Source organism: Dendrobium catenatum, unplaced genomic scaffold (genome assembly GCF_001605985.2).
Source record: "Dendrobium catenatum unplaced genomic scaffold, ASM160598v2 fragScaff_scaffold_205, whole genome shotgun sequence".
Classification (NCBI taxonomy): domain Eukaryota; kingdom Viridiplantae; phylum Streptophyta; class Magnoliopsida; order Asparagales; family Orchidaceae; genus Dendrobium; species Dendrobium catenatum.
The window spans coordinates 798664-813644 of NW_021318667.1; the positions used below are offsets into that span (position 1 = coordinate 798664).

Consider the following 14981-nt stretch of genomic DNA (forward strand, 5'->3'; position numbering starts at 1 on the left):
GTGATGTCATATATTGTTGTTATTAAAAAATAAGATTATTTACATACATAACACCTAAAGCATTATATGGTTAACATTAAAATTTTATTCTTTATATCAAGTAGCAGTTCATTAACTTCATGAACAAACTCGTTATATGTCATCATTGCTTGTCACGATGCACTCTCCTGTTGATGCCCTCATCTGTGATGTCTTGTCGAACACTTATCAATGCCTACTCCCAGTGATTCTCTTGTAATTATCCTGAAGTTAACACAACTAATGGCTCAGCTCCGGCGTCACCTACTCCCAGTGATTCTCTTGTTTATAATTTCACAATCATTGTTTGTAACTTATCTACTCTTGCCATCACTAGGCCCCAACCATCTTGCAATTATTAATTATTGCAACTCACTAGATTTCACCATCAATCATTAGTCCAATCTATATCATCACCTAGGAGATCTCATGTGATTTCCTTGCTTTTGGGGTGATAAGTACAACTTGTGTGTGAATGAGGATAATATGAAGGCAGTTATCGATGCCTAAAGGATGACAAAAACAATAGTGTTGAAGGCAATAGAATCGATATTGAGTGATGAAGTGATAGGAATGGTAATGGGATTATATATATATATATTGAAGTTTATAGGCTTAATATGTAAATACTAATATTTTAGGTACTATGTATGTAAATCCCCCTTAAAATATTGAGATATTTTATGTTATTATATTAAGATATTTTTTTTTATATTTGTTAAGACTATTTGATAAGATGTGGTATTGCTTGTGAAAATAGTTGATGTTGAGCACAAATAGTGAGAAAATATTGTAAACAATAGAACTTTGAATGTCAATGCTTTCCAGAAAGTTAGAAGATCATAATGTCTAAAGTTCCTTATCATTGATGATTTAAATCATCAATATACCAAAGGATCAAGGATGCTATTATGCATTAATTAGCACTTATATAAAATCTTGATGCTTAAAATGTCACTATATGATCAACAATATTTTTTCAAAGCACAGCTAAAATATGTTCGACACTAAAACAATTGTAAAGAATCAAAGATTTTATGCACGAGTATGCATTCAATATAATGATGCTTAAAACGTGTTATTAAATAATCAACTGACGGTTTTTCTAAGCTTTGCTAGAATAGTTTTGGCACTCAAAATTTTAGTCTTTGACTAAATATGTTTATGCAATTTTCTCATTTTTATGGGCAAAAATAGGATATGCTTTTTATTTCTATTCCTCTTATTGTCTTTGAGGAAAATACACGACCTCATTATTATTATCACTTTGAGGAGCATGATCACTCCTTGCATAGAAAATGGCCTCAATGTTGTCGTTCATAGTCTCCTATAATATAAGGGAAAGATCAACATTGTTGACCCTTACATATTTGTATGGGTTAGGGGTGCAACCGAGTCAAGCTGACTCGCGAGCCGGTTCGACTCGACTCGGTAACAGGCTCGGCAAGTCGAGCTTATCGAGCTCGCTAGTCGAGCTTGAACACAGTTTCGTGCTCGAAGGCTTATCGAGCTCGAGCTCAAACAGGCCTCAGTCTCGACTCGTCGGCTCGACAAGCAGCTCGATTGGGCGGGAACAAGATCGAGACGACGACGGATGGGCATGCTCTTGCAATTCATATCTCCTAACCTCACTTTTAATGAAGTACAAAGCATCCTTCATAAAAAAGAAAACCATTTGGATTGTTCTCGAATTATTGTCTTGGACCAACTTTTTAAATGAAAAACTTAAGTTCTAATGCGCTCACTTTTGTTTTAAGGAATTATAGTGTTTAAATATTATAAAAAAATGAATTATAGTGTCTAAATATATTTTTCTTTAAGATTTCAACTTGGGAGTTTGGTTTCTATAATTAAGATATAGTTGAATTTTTTTAGCAAATATGAATATATAAATATGTTTTTCTATTGGTATTATTCACAATAATATACTCAAACATAGCTAAAATGAAGTACAGAACCTCTGAAATATCTTATTAAAGGGATTATCCCAACAAATAACTAAAAAAGTTAAACAAAAACAAAAACCACAAAACTTATAACAACTCTATAGCTCATCATCATTGTAATGAGTTGCATAACTCTGTACAGTCATGCACGAAGCTGAGGAGCTCAAACTCTCTATCCATAGCTCATCTCCCACATCCGGATTAGAATTATTGTTACGATGCCAAGTCCAATGAGCTCGCTTCTTATCCAATACTTTAAGTCTTCCATGGCCGAAGCTTGCTTCTCTAAATACGGAGAGATTGGCAGAGCTGTGTTTTTCGTTAAAGCTTCAAAGTATCACACAATAGAGATAAGTTAAAATGATAGTGACAGCAATAGTTTTTATAATTTGGATCAATTAATGTGAGAGATATTGGGTGTGTGAAGATGGTTTTGTTACTTGCAATGTGTTATAAGGTAGAATGTTGGTCATTAAAAGAGAAGCATAAAGTTAAGTTAAAGGATGAAGATGTTCAGGTGGATGAGTGGCATTACACTTAGAGATATAATATGAAACGTTCCGTGAAAAGATTCGAGTAGCTCCAGTGATAGATAAAATTAGAAAGTGTTGTCTTAAATAATTTGATCACATAACATCTTCCTTTTGTTGACCCAATTAGGAGAATGTGTGTATTAGTTCAGACACATTAAGAAAGACAGTGGTAGACCTAAAAAAACTTGATTAGGAAATATTAAATATGACATTTTTTCATTAGAGAATTTGACTTTTAGTATGTCACAATGGATAAAAAATATTTATGTATCAGATTCTATGTAGTGGGATAAAAAATTGATATTTTCATTATTTTTGTTATTGTCCGATCAATGTGATTTTTTTTTTTTTTAATTTAGTGTTTTTGCTTACTTGTAGGCAAGGCCTTCTCTGTTTCCTCCATCCCCAATGGTTATGTATATAGGACCGCAAGGATTTGCCGCGTTGTCGTATATTCTCGTCTGTTACAATCATAAAGCAGAAAGCAATAGATAGTTGCTAGTGTTAATTGTTTATGTAAATCCCCTAAATTTAAAAATTGGTACCGTTAAAATCTTGATTACACAAGAAGTAGTTGCTAGAATTAAACAAGGCTTACAAATCGCTCGTAGGCGTGAACATGGCCGCCGAAGACAATGTCGACCTTCGCATCAAAGAGGAGCTTCTCGACATTCTTCCTCATTCCCTCTCCCTCCCTCTGGTGCGCGTCGTTCGTGTTATACCACGGCGCATGAACAATCGCCAAAAGCCAGGGCGTCTTCCTCCTGTCAAGCATTGCTAGATCTGCCTTCAACCACTTGTATTGTTGGGACTTAACGCCATATTCAGCATAGGAGCCGAGCATGAGCACGTGAGCTTCACCGCCGGCTGCATCGAAGGAGTAAAAGAGGTTGGAGGTGGAGGAGCTCTGTTCAAATGGCATGCGCCAACGGGCGTTGTAGGCGGCGAAGGGGTGGATGCGGAAGATGGGGAAAAGGGATTCGATCTCGTGGTTGCCTTGGGTGACCATCCATGGCCGGCGGGAGGCTTGCGGTTGTACGAGGAGGGCGAAGGAGTCCCAGAGTGGTTGTTGGGAGTCGGCGTAGGAGAGGTCGCCGGCGAGGAGGAGAATGTCGTAGTCTGAATAGTTTATGTGCGAGAGGGTGGAGGCTGTCCACTCGGTTTGGCCCAAGTCCCCTGTTTGCACACAAATTTAACTGTTTCAAAGATTTCTATAACTTTTTTTTTAATGATTTTACTATGAATACGAGTTATTATTGAAGAACCTATGAGCACGAACTCGATAGGAAGAGTTGAAGGCGGGGTTTTGAAGGTGAACTCCCCGCCAACGCCGCCACAGCGATAATAGTAGGTGGTGTTGGCATCCAATGGGCCGATCTCGACGTGGTGGATATTGCCGGAGGTGTAGAAGAAGAAGCGATACGAGGTGCTCTCGCCGGAGGCTGAACTATCATAAACACCTGGTGTTTTCCCGTATTCAACAAGCGAGGGAAGGTTCTTGTCTTTCGTGATCCATGAAATCCTCATTTGATCCGAATTCGCTATGGAAATACGCACCTATATGTTCATCATTGCAAAAACAGAATTTTTTTTTATAAAATAAGTGTTTTATTGACTATTAGATCATATTCGAACTCTTATTTTTTTCCTGAGTTGTTGGGAATGGATTGGCAATCTGATTAAATCGCTGAGAAAAATTAAATGAGAAAATAAAATAAAAAAATATTTTAGATGTTCACTCGATTGTGATGATTATATAAAATATAAAATTATATTAACAAAAAAAAGACCTTTTTGAAAAATATAAAAATATTTTGGTTTGTTGTCATTTTCTTAAGAAAATACAAAAAATATTCAGAGAGAGGAGAAAGAGAGAGAACGGTACTGTATGTACCTGCTGAGGTTGGGAATCGGACTCGGAACTTTTCACAGTGAGAATTCTGCCTGGCGGTGGCCTCGTGTAGGCCGACGCCCCGACGCCGGAGAAGACGATCACAGCAAAGCCGAATGCCAGTGGCCATACCTGCGTCATTTTTTCTTAAATTTTGTTGAAGGATTCTGCGACGATTTCACAAGAAAGAGATTTATCTACCGAAGTTGTTGAGCTTTTAGATCAAGAAATAAAAGTTTAATAGATTGAAGTGGATGTTATTGAAGCGTTCAAGGAATGGTTGCCGTCGAGAAACAAACAAGCAAGCCCATTGGATGTTCTATCACTGTCAGCGTTCTGAATCAACTCTACCGAGTCAGCCTTCCCTAAGCATGATGGGCTTTTGCGTTCATATTAAATTGATATCTTTTCTTGGTAGTTGAATTTACTAATACATCATACATATAAAGTAATTACCACATGACTCTTTAAGATTTTTTTTTTTGAACGGGTATCCACTGTAAGAGTTTGCCAAGAGAGGCTGGAAGGAAGAAAATGAAACAGAGAAGGAAACAGAGACCGAGAGATAGAGAAAAGTAATCCTTGCCGTAAACAGCTTAGATACAAATGTATATATATAGACTAAAGAGAGTAAAACAGTAAATACAAGTGGGAACCCGATATGTAAGAGTGAACCATATGCTCACAGCCTCCCTCAAATTAATCATTCGGGTTTGAATGATTAATTTGGAGCGAAAGTGGGTAAAACGAGTGCATGAGAACGGTTTGGTTAAGATATCAACTATTTGATCTTGAGAAGGAATATGATGAATATTAATGTCGCCGGAGGATATGTGTTGACGAATAAGATGGTAATCAATCTCAATGTGCTTTGTCCGGGCATGAAAGACGGGGTTCTTGGCTATGACAATAGTTGAGATATTGTCACAGTGAATAGTCGTAGGGGAGCTTCGTTCAAGTTGAAGTTCGACAGATAGTCGACGGAGCCAGAGGACTTCCGATGTTGATGCTGATAAGGCCCTATACTCGACTTCTGTGAAAGATTTGGCTACGGTGACTTGTTTCTTGACGGACCAAGAAAAGAGGTTTGGACCCATGAAGGTGCAGAAATCGGAGATTGATTTCCAATCAGAATTAATTGAAGCCCAGTCGACGTCCGTGTATGTTCGAAGAAAGTATCCGGGTATGATAGGAAGGTCAAAGGTCAATGTGCCTTTGATGTAGCTTAAGATGCGTTTGAGGCCTTGGAAGTCTTGAACTGTGGGTTGTTGCATATGTTGGCAAGCCCAGTTTATTGCAAAAGCTATGTTAGGTCTTGTGATGGAAAGATATTGGAGCGAGCCGACGAGACGACGGTAAAGGGACGGATCATGAAAGGGCATGATGTTGCTCGTATGGTGTGTTGATGTTGGAGCAATCTGGAGTGGGAGATGCCTTGCAGTTTTCAAATCCGGCTTCTTGAATGAGTTTGGTGCATAGTGTTCTTCAGTGAAAAAGTTGCTTTTTGTAGTTTGGAGAACTTTTATGCCGAGAAAGAGAGATATGTCCAAGCTGTTTGAGAGCGAATTGTGAGTGTAGGTCTTTGAGATGTGTCTGAATGCTACAAGAGTCGTTACCTGTGACAAGGATGTCATCTACATAAATTAGTAGATAGATATAAATGTGATGCTTTGAAATAATAAGGAGAGAGTGGTTGGAAAGATTGAATTCGAAGCCGAGTGATTGTAAGAAACTTGTGAATTTCTGGAACCATTGACGGGGCCACCTGCTTAAGACTGTATAGAGATTTATGTAATTGCAGACATAGTTAGGTTGGTGGGGATCCTTAAAGCCGGATAGTTGACGCATGTAAATATCATCAAGAAGATCGCCGTGGAGGAAGACGTTGGAAACTCTAACTGGAGCATTGGCCATTTGCGGTTGGTAGCAAGAGTGAGTTTGCGAATGGTAGGCATCTTTGCAACCATATTGGAGGTTTCGGTGTAGTTCTCGCCGAAAGTTTGGTCGTATCCTAATGCGACGAGACGAGCTTTGTGTCGATCTATTTTTCATGTGGGTAGCAATTTAGTTTTGTATGTCCATATTTGCAACTGAATATTCACTTGTTCGTCGGGATTCGAACGAGAGACCAAGTCCTTTGCTTCTGAAGTGCATTGATTTCTTCTGCCATAGCTGCTCGCCAGTGTCAAGTTTGGATGCTTGATGGTAAGTTGTAGGTGTGGGAGGAGGATTGGTGCTGCTGAGAAGGGTGAAGATGTGTTTTGGTTTGGGAATTACATATTTTGAGCGGGTTTGCATTGAATGAATAGGATGGTGAGGGAGAGACGAGTCCGTGATGGGTGGTATGGATGGGTTGTGAACTGGAGTGGGAGGATGAGAAGTTGCGGTTTGATGAGTGTGTGTGGGTTTAGTGGAAGATGTTGTTGAGGAGTTGTGTGGAGGAGGGGGAGTGAGAGACGGTGGAAGTTGGAACCAGTAGAAGGGGAGATTGAATGTGCTGAGTGAGTTAAGAGTTGGCTGTGTTTGATGAAATTTGAGAGGTGTAGGGAAAGGTACTTTCATGAAACACTACATGCCTAGATATGTGAGTTCTGTGAGTGGCCAAGTTATAGCATTTGTATCCCTTGCGATGTAGTGAGTAGCCAATGAAAACGCATTATTGAGAGCGGGGGGAGAATTTGTTGGTGGTATAAGGTTGAAGCTAAGGGTAGCAGAGGCAGCCGAATGTGCGAAAGGTGTGAATAGGTAGGGAGTTTGTTGTGGAGAGTTTGGTGAGGAGATTTGAGTGCCAGAGATGTGGAGGGAACCTGATCTATTAGGTTGTTTGCTGTCGAAAGAGCGTCGGCCCATAAGTGATCGGGAAGTTGAGAAGCATGCAAGAGCGTATGAGTAAGGTCTAGAAGAAGCCTGTGCTTACGTTCAACAAGGCTGTACTATTCTAGTGTGTGAGGACAGCTTAATAGGTGTATAATACTGTGATGCTCGAGAAAATATTCGAAGGCGGAGTTAGTGAATTCTCCACCGCCGTCGGATCGGAAAGTTTTAGGCTGGCATAGAATTGAGTTTGAACAAGACTACAAAACAATTTAAACTTGTCCGTGATAGGCGGACGGTTGCTGTATGTTCGAGCTGTCTAACGTCAAGTGTGTGGAAGCTCCGGAATTAAGGATCCATGCTTGTGGGACGGTCGGTGTCGGTTGAGCTAGCATGGCACAAGGGCCATTGGGAATGGTTGGTGCATATTTGAAACTGCATCTATGCCAACAATTGATGGCAATGTGGCCAATCCTGCCGCATATTTGGCAGGTAGGGCGAGTGTTATTTGCGGTCGAGGTGGGGAAGATTGAGTCTCATGTTTCGTATGGCCTGGACGTGCCAATCTTAATATTTGGAAAGCGTTTTTTACTGTGGTTTCGTGACTGATTGTGCGAAGTGGTGTAGAGAGCGGAAGCGAACGAAATTGCAGATTGATCTTTGTGAAGATCTTGATTGACGTGAATCTCCTCGCTGCAAAGTAGCAAGTAGAGCGTGTTGAGATCGGCGGGTAGGGAGGAGGTGCAGATGGCGGTCTTGAAGGAGTTGTAGGTTGATGGTAGGCCGTTTAGAATTTACAGAACAATGTCTTCCGGATCAATCTTCATTCCTGAAGCGGCGATGTTGTCCCCGATATTCTTGATTTGAGAAAGATATTGTTGCATAGTTATGTTGTTCATTTGAATGTGGTGTAGTTCGTTCTTGAGTTGTATAACATGAGAACGACTCAAAGATTATAGCCGGCGTTCAAGTACTGTCCAGACTTCTTGAGTAGTCGTGGACGCGATGATGTAGAGAAGGATTTCAGGTAATATGGTTGCAAAGAGAGCTGAAATGAGGTTGTTATCGTTTAGGCGCCACCGAGCTTGTTCTTGAAAGGTGGTATCGGCCAGCGAAATTGTTTTGCCGGTGAGGTGATCCGCATAGCCATTAGGAGAGAGGTGTTGAAAGATTTGGATTCGCCAAATAGCATAATTCTTAGTGGTGAGGGAATGAGGAATGAGATTCTTGATGTTTGAGATGATAAATTTGAGTGATACCAGTATGATGATGTCGGCAGACGTTCCAGCAAGCATGGAGGAGGTTATAGGGAGGAAAGAAGCAGATTCTTGATCTCCCATTTCCGACTCTTGATACCATGTGAGAGTTTGCCAAGAGAGGCTGCAAGGAAGAAAATGAAACAGAGACCAAGAGATAGAGAAAAAGTAATCCTTGGCATAAACAGCTTAGATACAAGTGTATATATAGACTAAAAAGAGTAAAACAGTAAATACAAGTGGGAACCGGATATGTAAGAGTGAACCGTATACTCACATCCACCCACTATCATCTTCGAAAGGGCACTTAGCGATGTGACTAATCTTCGGCCGACCTAGAAGAGGCACCCATCCTAGAAAATCCCTCGCTTGCATTTGATTGGGTCCCTCTTAAGATGAACTGCATTCGAGAGTAATCGAGCCCGGGTGGGGGGCCCGGGTGGGGGGTTCCCAACCGTACTTACCCACAAACCAAGCTAAGCATCGGTGGGTACTCTTTAAAATATTTCAAGCCATTTATTTATATTCTTCTGACAGTTACTCGAACCAGCTCTAATCTAATTTAGTTGATTTTTTTTAATTATTGTTTCTTTTTAATTAAAGTAGAAGCATAAAATAATCATCTTTATTTTTTTATTCATCTCTATTTAATTCAGACCTTTATATTAAAGTAAATTACGTCAATATATTATAATCAGATTTTTATTATGAGAAATTAAAAAAAAAATAGATTTTAATTTAAGAAAATTGTAATTTAAATTAAAAAAGCTTTTTCTATTATAACTATTGTAAAAAATAGACTATGAAAGACAATTAGAAATCGGCAAATAAATAATATTTTAATCACTTATATTAAAAAAATATTTAAATATAATACTAATAAAATAATCATTCAATTCTTTCATAATATTAAAAGTGGCATTATAAATTATAATTTTTTATCATCTTATATATACATATAATAGCTTTTAAAAATTGTCAACCGGTTTCAAGCACGAATGAAAAAAAAGATTCATAGGTATTTTTTAGATATTGGTCCAAAATTTAGGTAGTTTCTCTTTTTTAATTTTTCTTTAATTGTTTGAATGGCTTTTACTGTCATTGATGTAGTCATTTGTATATACACCAACACTATAGGCTGTAATAGGAGGCATGGTTAAGGAATAAGGAAAATTGTTCAGCTCTCTCCCTCTCCCCTTCCCTCTCTCTATCCTCCTCTCTCAAGATGCTCAAGAGAAAGAACTCCTTCCCCTCATTCAAGTTTCTTACAAATGATATCATAACTTGGTGGAGGTGGAGCAAGTTTTCTTGTCTAAGAAAACAATTCGTAAAAGAGGAGGCAGTTAGGAGGCCTCTTGTGGAGACCGGTAGGTGTTGGGGAGTAGGGTGGAGATGCAAACGCGTCAGTCAGGACAAAGGCATAAAACTAGCAGTGTGTGCTGGCACTTGCGGGGCACGAGGAGGTGCGAGATCGTGTGAAGCATGAGGAGGACGCACAGGGCGGAGGCGCAAGGCACGGGTGCACGAGCCAAGAGGCTAGCATCATGATAGCCATAGTGGAGTGAAGATGGAGACATATTGATGCCGTGTGAAAGTGCACGAGCAAATTGGGCTCTGATCAATTGGCTCATGAACAAAGGTCAGAGCAACGAAGTCAGGCCACGAGTATGCTATTGGACCATGATCACAACCACAAGCCCGATTCCACAGTCGAATCTCTTTCACCCGATCTTTCTCACAGCACATCTGACCTAGTTCTCAACCAGCCAACACTCTCCCTCACATCACGTGAATAAGCCTAACCATACATCCAGCCGGCCCATCTCTTCCAGGTTCCACTTACCAAAATAGCCTAATAACTTTCTCTTCTAAAGTCCGGTAACAGTCTTGGCCCGTGGATAACCTAAGCCCAGTTCATTTCCACCCTCTAACTTCCTTCAGAAGCCCATAACTCCACATCCCTCTAATCTCATTATCCTCCAAGGCCCATTCCACTTAATATCAAATAGCCCACTTCAAACACCTCTTCCAATCCACTTCCAAATCATCCCATCCAACCATCATTGTGCTCATCTCTCTCACAACTAATAGCAATATAATATGTCTTCAAGATTTATTAGTATCAAGTATTTATCATTATTATTATTGTTATTATGTATTTATGTAATATATAAGAGAAAAAAAAAATTCAAAAAAATTTGTGCAAGTTTGATCATCGCCTAGACCTCATCGTCACCATTACATTACAAAGGTATAAGTTTCTAACTCAAAAATCCCACATTGAACATTTGCGGCAAGCTGGCAGATCTCCTATATGCGCTCTCGTTTATCACGTTAGATTATTGTGATGCCATATATTGATATTTTTAAAAAAATTGGGAGTATTTACATACGTAACACTTAAAACATTTGCATTTATATGATTAACATCTAAATTTTATTCTTTATATGAAGTAGCACTTCATTAACTTCATGAACAAACTCGTTATATGTAATCATTGCTAGTCACGATGCCCTCTCGCCCTCATCCATCATGTCTTATTGAACACTTATCAATGCCTACTCCCAATGATTCTCTTGTTTATAATTTCACAATCATTGTTGTAACTCATCTACTCTCGCCATCACTAGGCCCCAACGATCTTGCAAACATTATTGCAACTCACTAGATCTCAATATCAATCATTAGGCCAATCTATATCATCACCTAGGAGATTGCATGTGATTTCCTTACTTTTCGGATGGTAAGTACAACTTGTGTGTGAATGAGGATGATATGAAGGCAACCATCGACACCTAAAGGATAACATAAGCAATAGTGTTAAAGGTAATAGAACCTATATTGAGTGATGAAGTGATAGGAATGGTAATGAGGTGTTATATATAAAATAATAATATTTTAGATGCTATGTATGTAAATCCCTCTCATTATTTTATGATTCAAGACAAGAAAAAATAAAACTATGATATTTATGTGTCTTCAAAAACCAAGAAATTAACATAGGCATAACAAAACTTCTTGTGCATATATCTCAATATACCCAATATTTTAATGGAATAATGTTCATTGGTTTCCAACACTAATCTTGCCTTCATCTTTCATTAACATTAACCATTGATAGTACGTGTCCTTCAACTATTTATTTTTAAAGGAGCATTTTTATCTTTTTTTTTTATATAAAAACTATTAAAATTATTTAGATGGTTGTCGTTTGATTGCAAGTAATTGTAGTAAAAAATAAACTAAATGAAAGTGGATTTTAATTCCTGGATATTTGATTGAAAGGAAAGTAAATGTATAATAATCTTTTCAGATATTTGAAATTTCTCATTTATTTCATTTCTATATATTTAAAATTTGCATGATTTGATGAATTCTAAATATATTATAATGTGAATCTTCTTCGGAAATTATGGCCAAATACCACCACTAATGTTGTTACTAGTTACCATCGCCACCGTTATCATCACAATTGATCATTGTAGTTGTCGTCATCATCATCGTCAGGCCATCACTGTACCCATTATCATCATCATTTTTGTACTACAAATATTAGTTCTACTTCCTAAATAATTAAACAGGAAAAAAATTAATAAGCTCATAAACTTTTCTATAAGAAACTAAAAAGTCTAATTTTTTTTTAAATATATGATTTTAATTTAAAATATATTTAAAACACTCATAAAATTCAAATTCCTCTAACCAAATAGAGTTATTGGAATTAGTTGTTGCCATATAACATTTATAATTAGAATATATAGTATTTATTCATACAATAAATTTTTATTATTGAGAATATTTTGTTTTATTATATTTCCTCTATTGTTTTTTTTTTCTTTCCTATATATATGTGCATTTGTATTAGTATGAAATCAATCAAGCAAATATTCACCCTTTCATGTTTTTTATTATTACAAGAAACAAGGGTCATTCTAACGACAAAAGTTAGCAGACCAGTGCCATGGGATTTCTTGTATTTTATATTGTCAAACTCGCCACCTAAATATTTTGTGGTTGTATTGCTACCAATTTTATACCCTAATCTTGAGGGTCTAAATGATGGAATTTTCTTCTTTATTTTTTCACTAAGAAGATCAAAATCTATCCATACCAACTCATTTTCTCATTTGCAACAAAAAGGGAGCATGAAAATGAAATCATATATATACATATTAGATGAATTATATATTAATTACCAATCTATTATTTATAGAGAAAATACATGTTGGAATATTCTAGTAAAATTTAATTAAAATAAATCTTCAAAATTTTAAATTTATTTTAAGATAAATGCAATTTAATTCATGAATATTTACCGACTTTTTTATTACTCTAATCATAAAAGAGATTCAAGAGATTTAAAATTTCTTTGACCATATGTTTATCAATAGATCTTCACCAAATTTGTTTCATTAAATACTTTTGACCATAATATCTAAATAATTATTTTTATATTTTGATTCAGCTTTGAGATTTTATCATTGTTTAAAGCTAAATCAGAAAAGCACTTTCTTATATGGTGCATACATAAATTATAATTGAGCATAAATCACATAATATTTCAAGATTCTCTAATTTATTGATCCATACATTCTTCTAAAACCAATCAATTCTAAAGTAAAACGGTTGTAAAGTATTTGAAGATATCTTCTCACAAAGTTTTCTTGTAAATTGTATCATGTGACCTAGAAGAAACGAGAGAATCTCACGGGGGGGGGGGAGAGACTGTAGGGAACGACCAAGAAGAAAGAGCTAGGAGGAAGAGTGTGGAGGTGTCAGATTATTCTCCTCATAAGAACACTAAGAGGTTGAACATGCTCGAGAGAGCTAACCCATGCAGCTTGCTGAAATAAAGAAGAAGCGTTAGAGTGAGCTTTTCTAATGTTCAGTAAAAAAAAACATCAGGAACCGGCTAAATTTCAGTATTGGAGTTCATTATAGACAATAAAAGAAAGAACCAAATAAAAGTATTTCTACAACGAATTAACACCACATTATTAAGAGAATTGTTCATAACAAAAGAATTTTCTCCATTAATGTCACAACTAATACTCGACAGACATAAAACGTGGCTCTAAACTAAGCTCAATAAATTAATCATTACCTCTTATCAGCATTGCTAATATTAGTGTTCCTCATCCATACATCATTAATTGGTGTAAAAAGTTTTCCACGCATATAGAAAAGAACCATTCAATCAATTAATTTAATGTGATTCTTATCTTTCTTGCTTTTGAAATTAACAAGGTTGTGAAAATCAGACCGGTTAACTAAACGGAAGAATGAGAGGTTCACGGTTTGGCCGATCAAACTGAATGACGTAATAAATAATAATATTATTAAATATTATAAAATGAGTGAAAATTTTTTCTCTATGCATTCACTCTACATTTCGTTCTCATATCAAACTAAAAATAGAGATAATAAATTCAAAAATTAATACTTATAAATTAAACTTAATATCAAACTCATCAATTGAACTTAAACGACACATATTGGGGACAGTTGCATACCTCAATTGGTCATAGTCTCCATTTATAATTAACCATAATCTAATATGTTTTAAAGTCTTCAAAAATCTAAAGTCTAAATGAGCTGTACACCCGATGGCAAATGAGCCAAAAGATCTTGAACTCCCGAGTCAACCCAAGAAGAGAAAAAAGATGCAACAATTAGAACAATGAAAACAACAAGAAGATACAGACTAAATAGACAATGCCACAACCCAAATAAAACGAGTTCCAACCCCTCACACCAACCCCGCGACCAAAACACACGGTTGCGGAATGCAAAGAAGATGCAAAAGCGAACTTTTTCAAGAGAAGAAGAGTGGTACTTTGGACGTCATCTATACGATGTTGACTTCATACGACACAATACAGTAAGAAAATTTTTAGTGATCGTCGGGACGAACTTGTACTTATCTAGTTTATGCTTTGGACGTCGTCTATACGAATATGACTTCATACAGTACAAATAGGACTTAGAAAATTTTCTTCATTGTTCGATTAACTGCTTTCTAGAGGAAATAACTTTATAAATCATCCCTTACAATATGAAATTATAAAATATGATTAGTTTAAAAATTTACAAATTTTTTACACTCCCCTAGTGTGTGTGCACGTGAACGGTTTCCTAATTACAATCACACTCTCTCAGACTAATTAAAAGTGTAAAATATAGAATCCAATTGTAATTAACCATAATCTAATATGTTTTAAAGTCTTCAACAATCTGAAGTATATACGATGTTGACTTCATAAGACACAATAAAGTAAGAAAATTTTTGTTTTTGCATCTTCTTTGCGTTCCACAACCATGTGTTATGGTCGCGGAGTCGGTGTGAGGGCTTGGAACTAAATTTATTTGGGCTGTGGCATTGTCTGGTTAGTCTGTATCTTCTTATTATTTTCATTATTCGTATTGTTGCATCTTTTTTCTCTTCTTGGGTTGACTCGGGAATTCAAGATCTTTTGGCCCATTTGCCATCGGGTGTACAACTCGTAGATACGTACAAGTTCG

The 14981-nt window shown here is 36.8% G+C and overlaps 1 protein-coding gene across 2 annotated transcripts; it reads right to left on the reverse strand.

The window, feature by feature from the left end:
• Positions 1 to 1960: 1960 nt before the first annotated feature.
• Positions 1961 to 4624, reverse strand: LOC110101168 (purple acid phosphatase 22). Of its 2 annotated transcripts, none has more exons than XM_020828959.2 (5): positions 4392 to 4624; positions 3763 to 4054; positions 3096 to 3673; positions 2870 to 2958; positions 1961 to 2291 (listed from the first exon to the last, which is right to left on the reverse strand). In XM_020828959.2, exons 1-5 carry the CDS (start codon positions 4527 to 4529, stop codon positions 2063 to 2065), a joined length of 1326 nt encoding a protein of 441 aa, XP_020684618.2. In that variant the 5' UTR covers positions 4530 to 4624; the 3' UTR covers positions 1961 to 2062. The 2 variants fall into 2 exon arrangements, with proteins under 2 accessions (XP_020684618.2, XP_028548814.1); XM_028692981.1 differs by having other exon boundaries at positions 3777 to 4054; positions 4392 to 4533.
• Positions 4625 to 14981: the final 10357 nt, after the last annotated feature.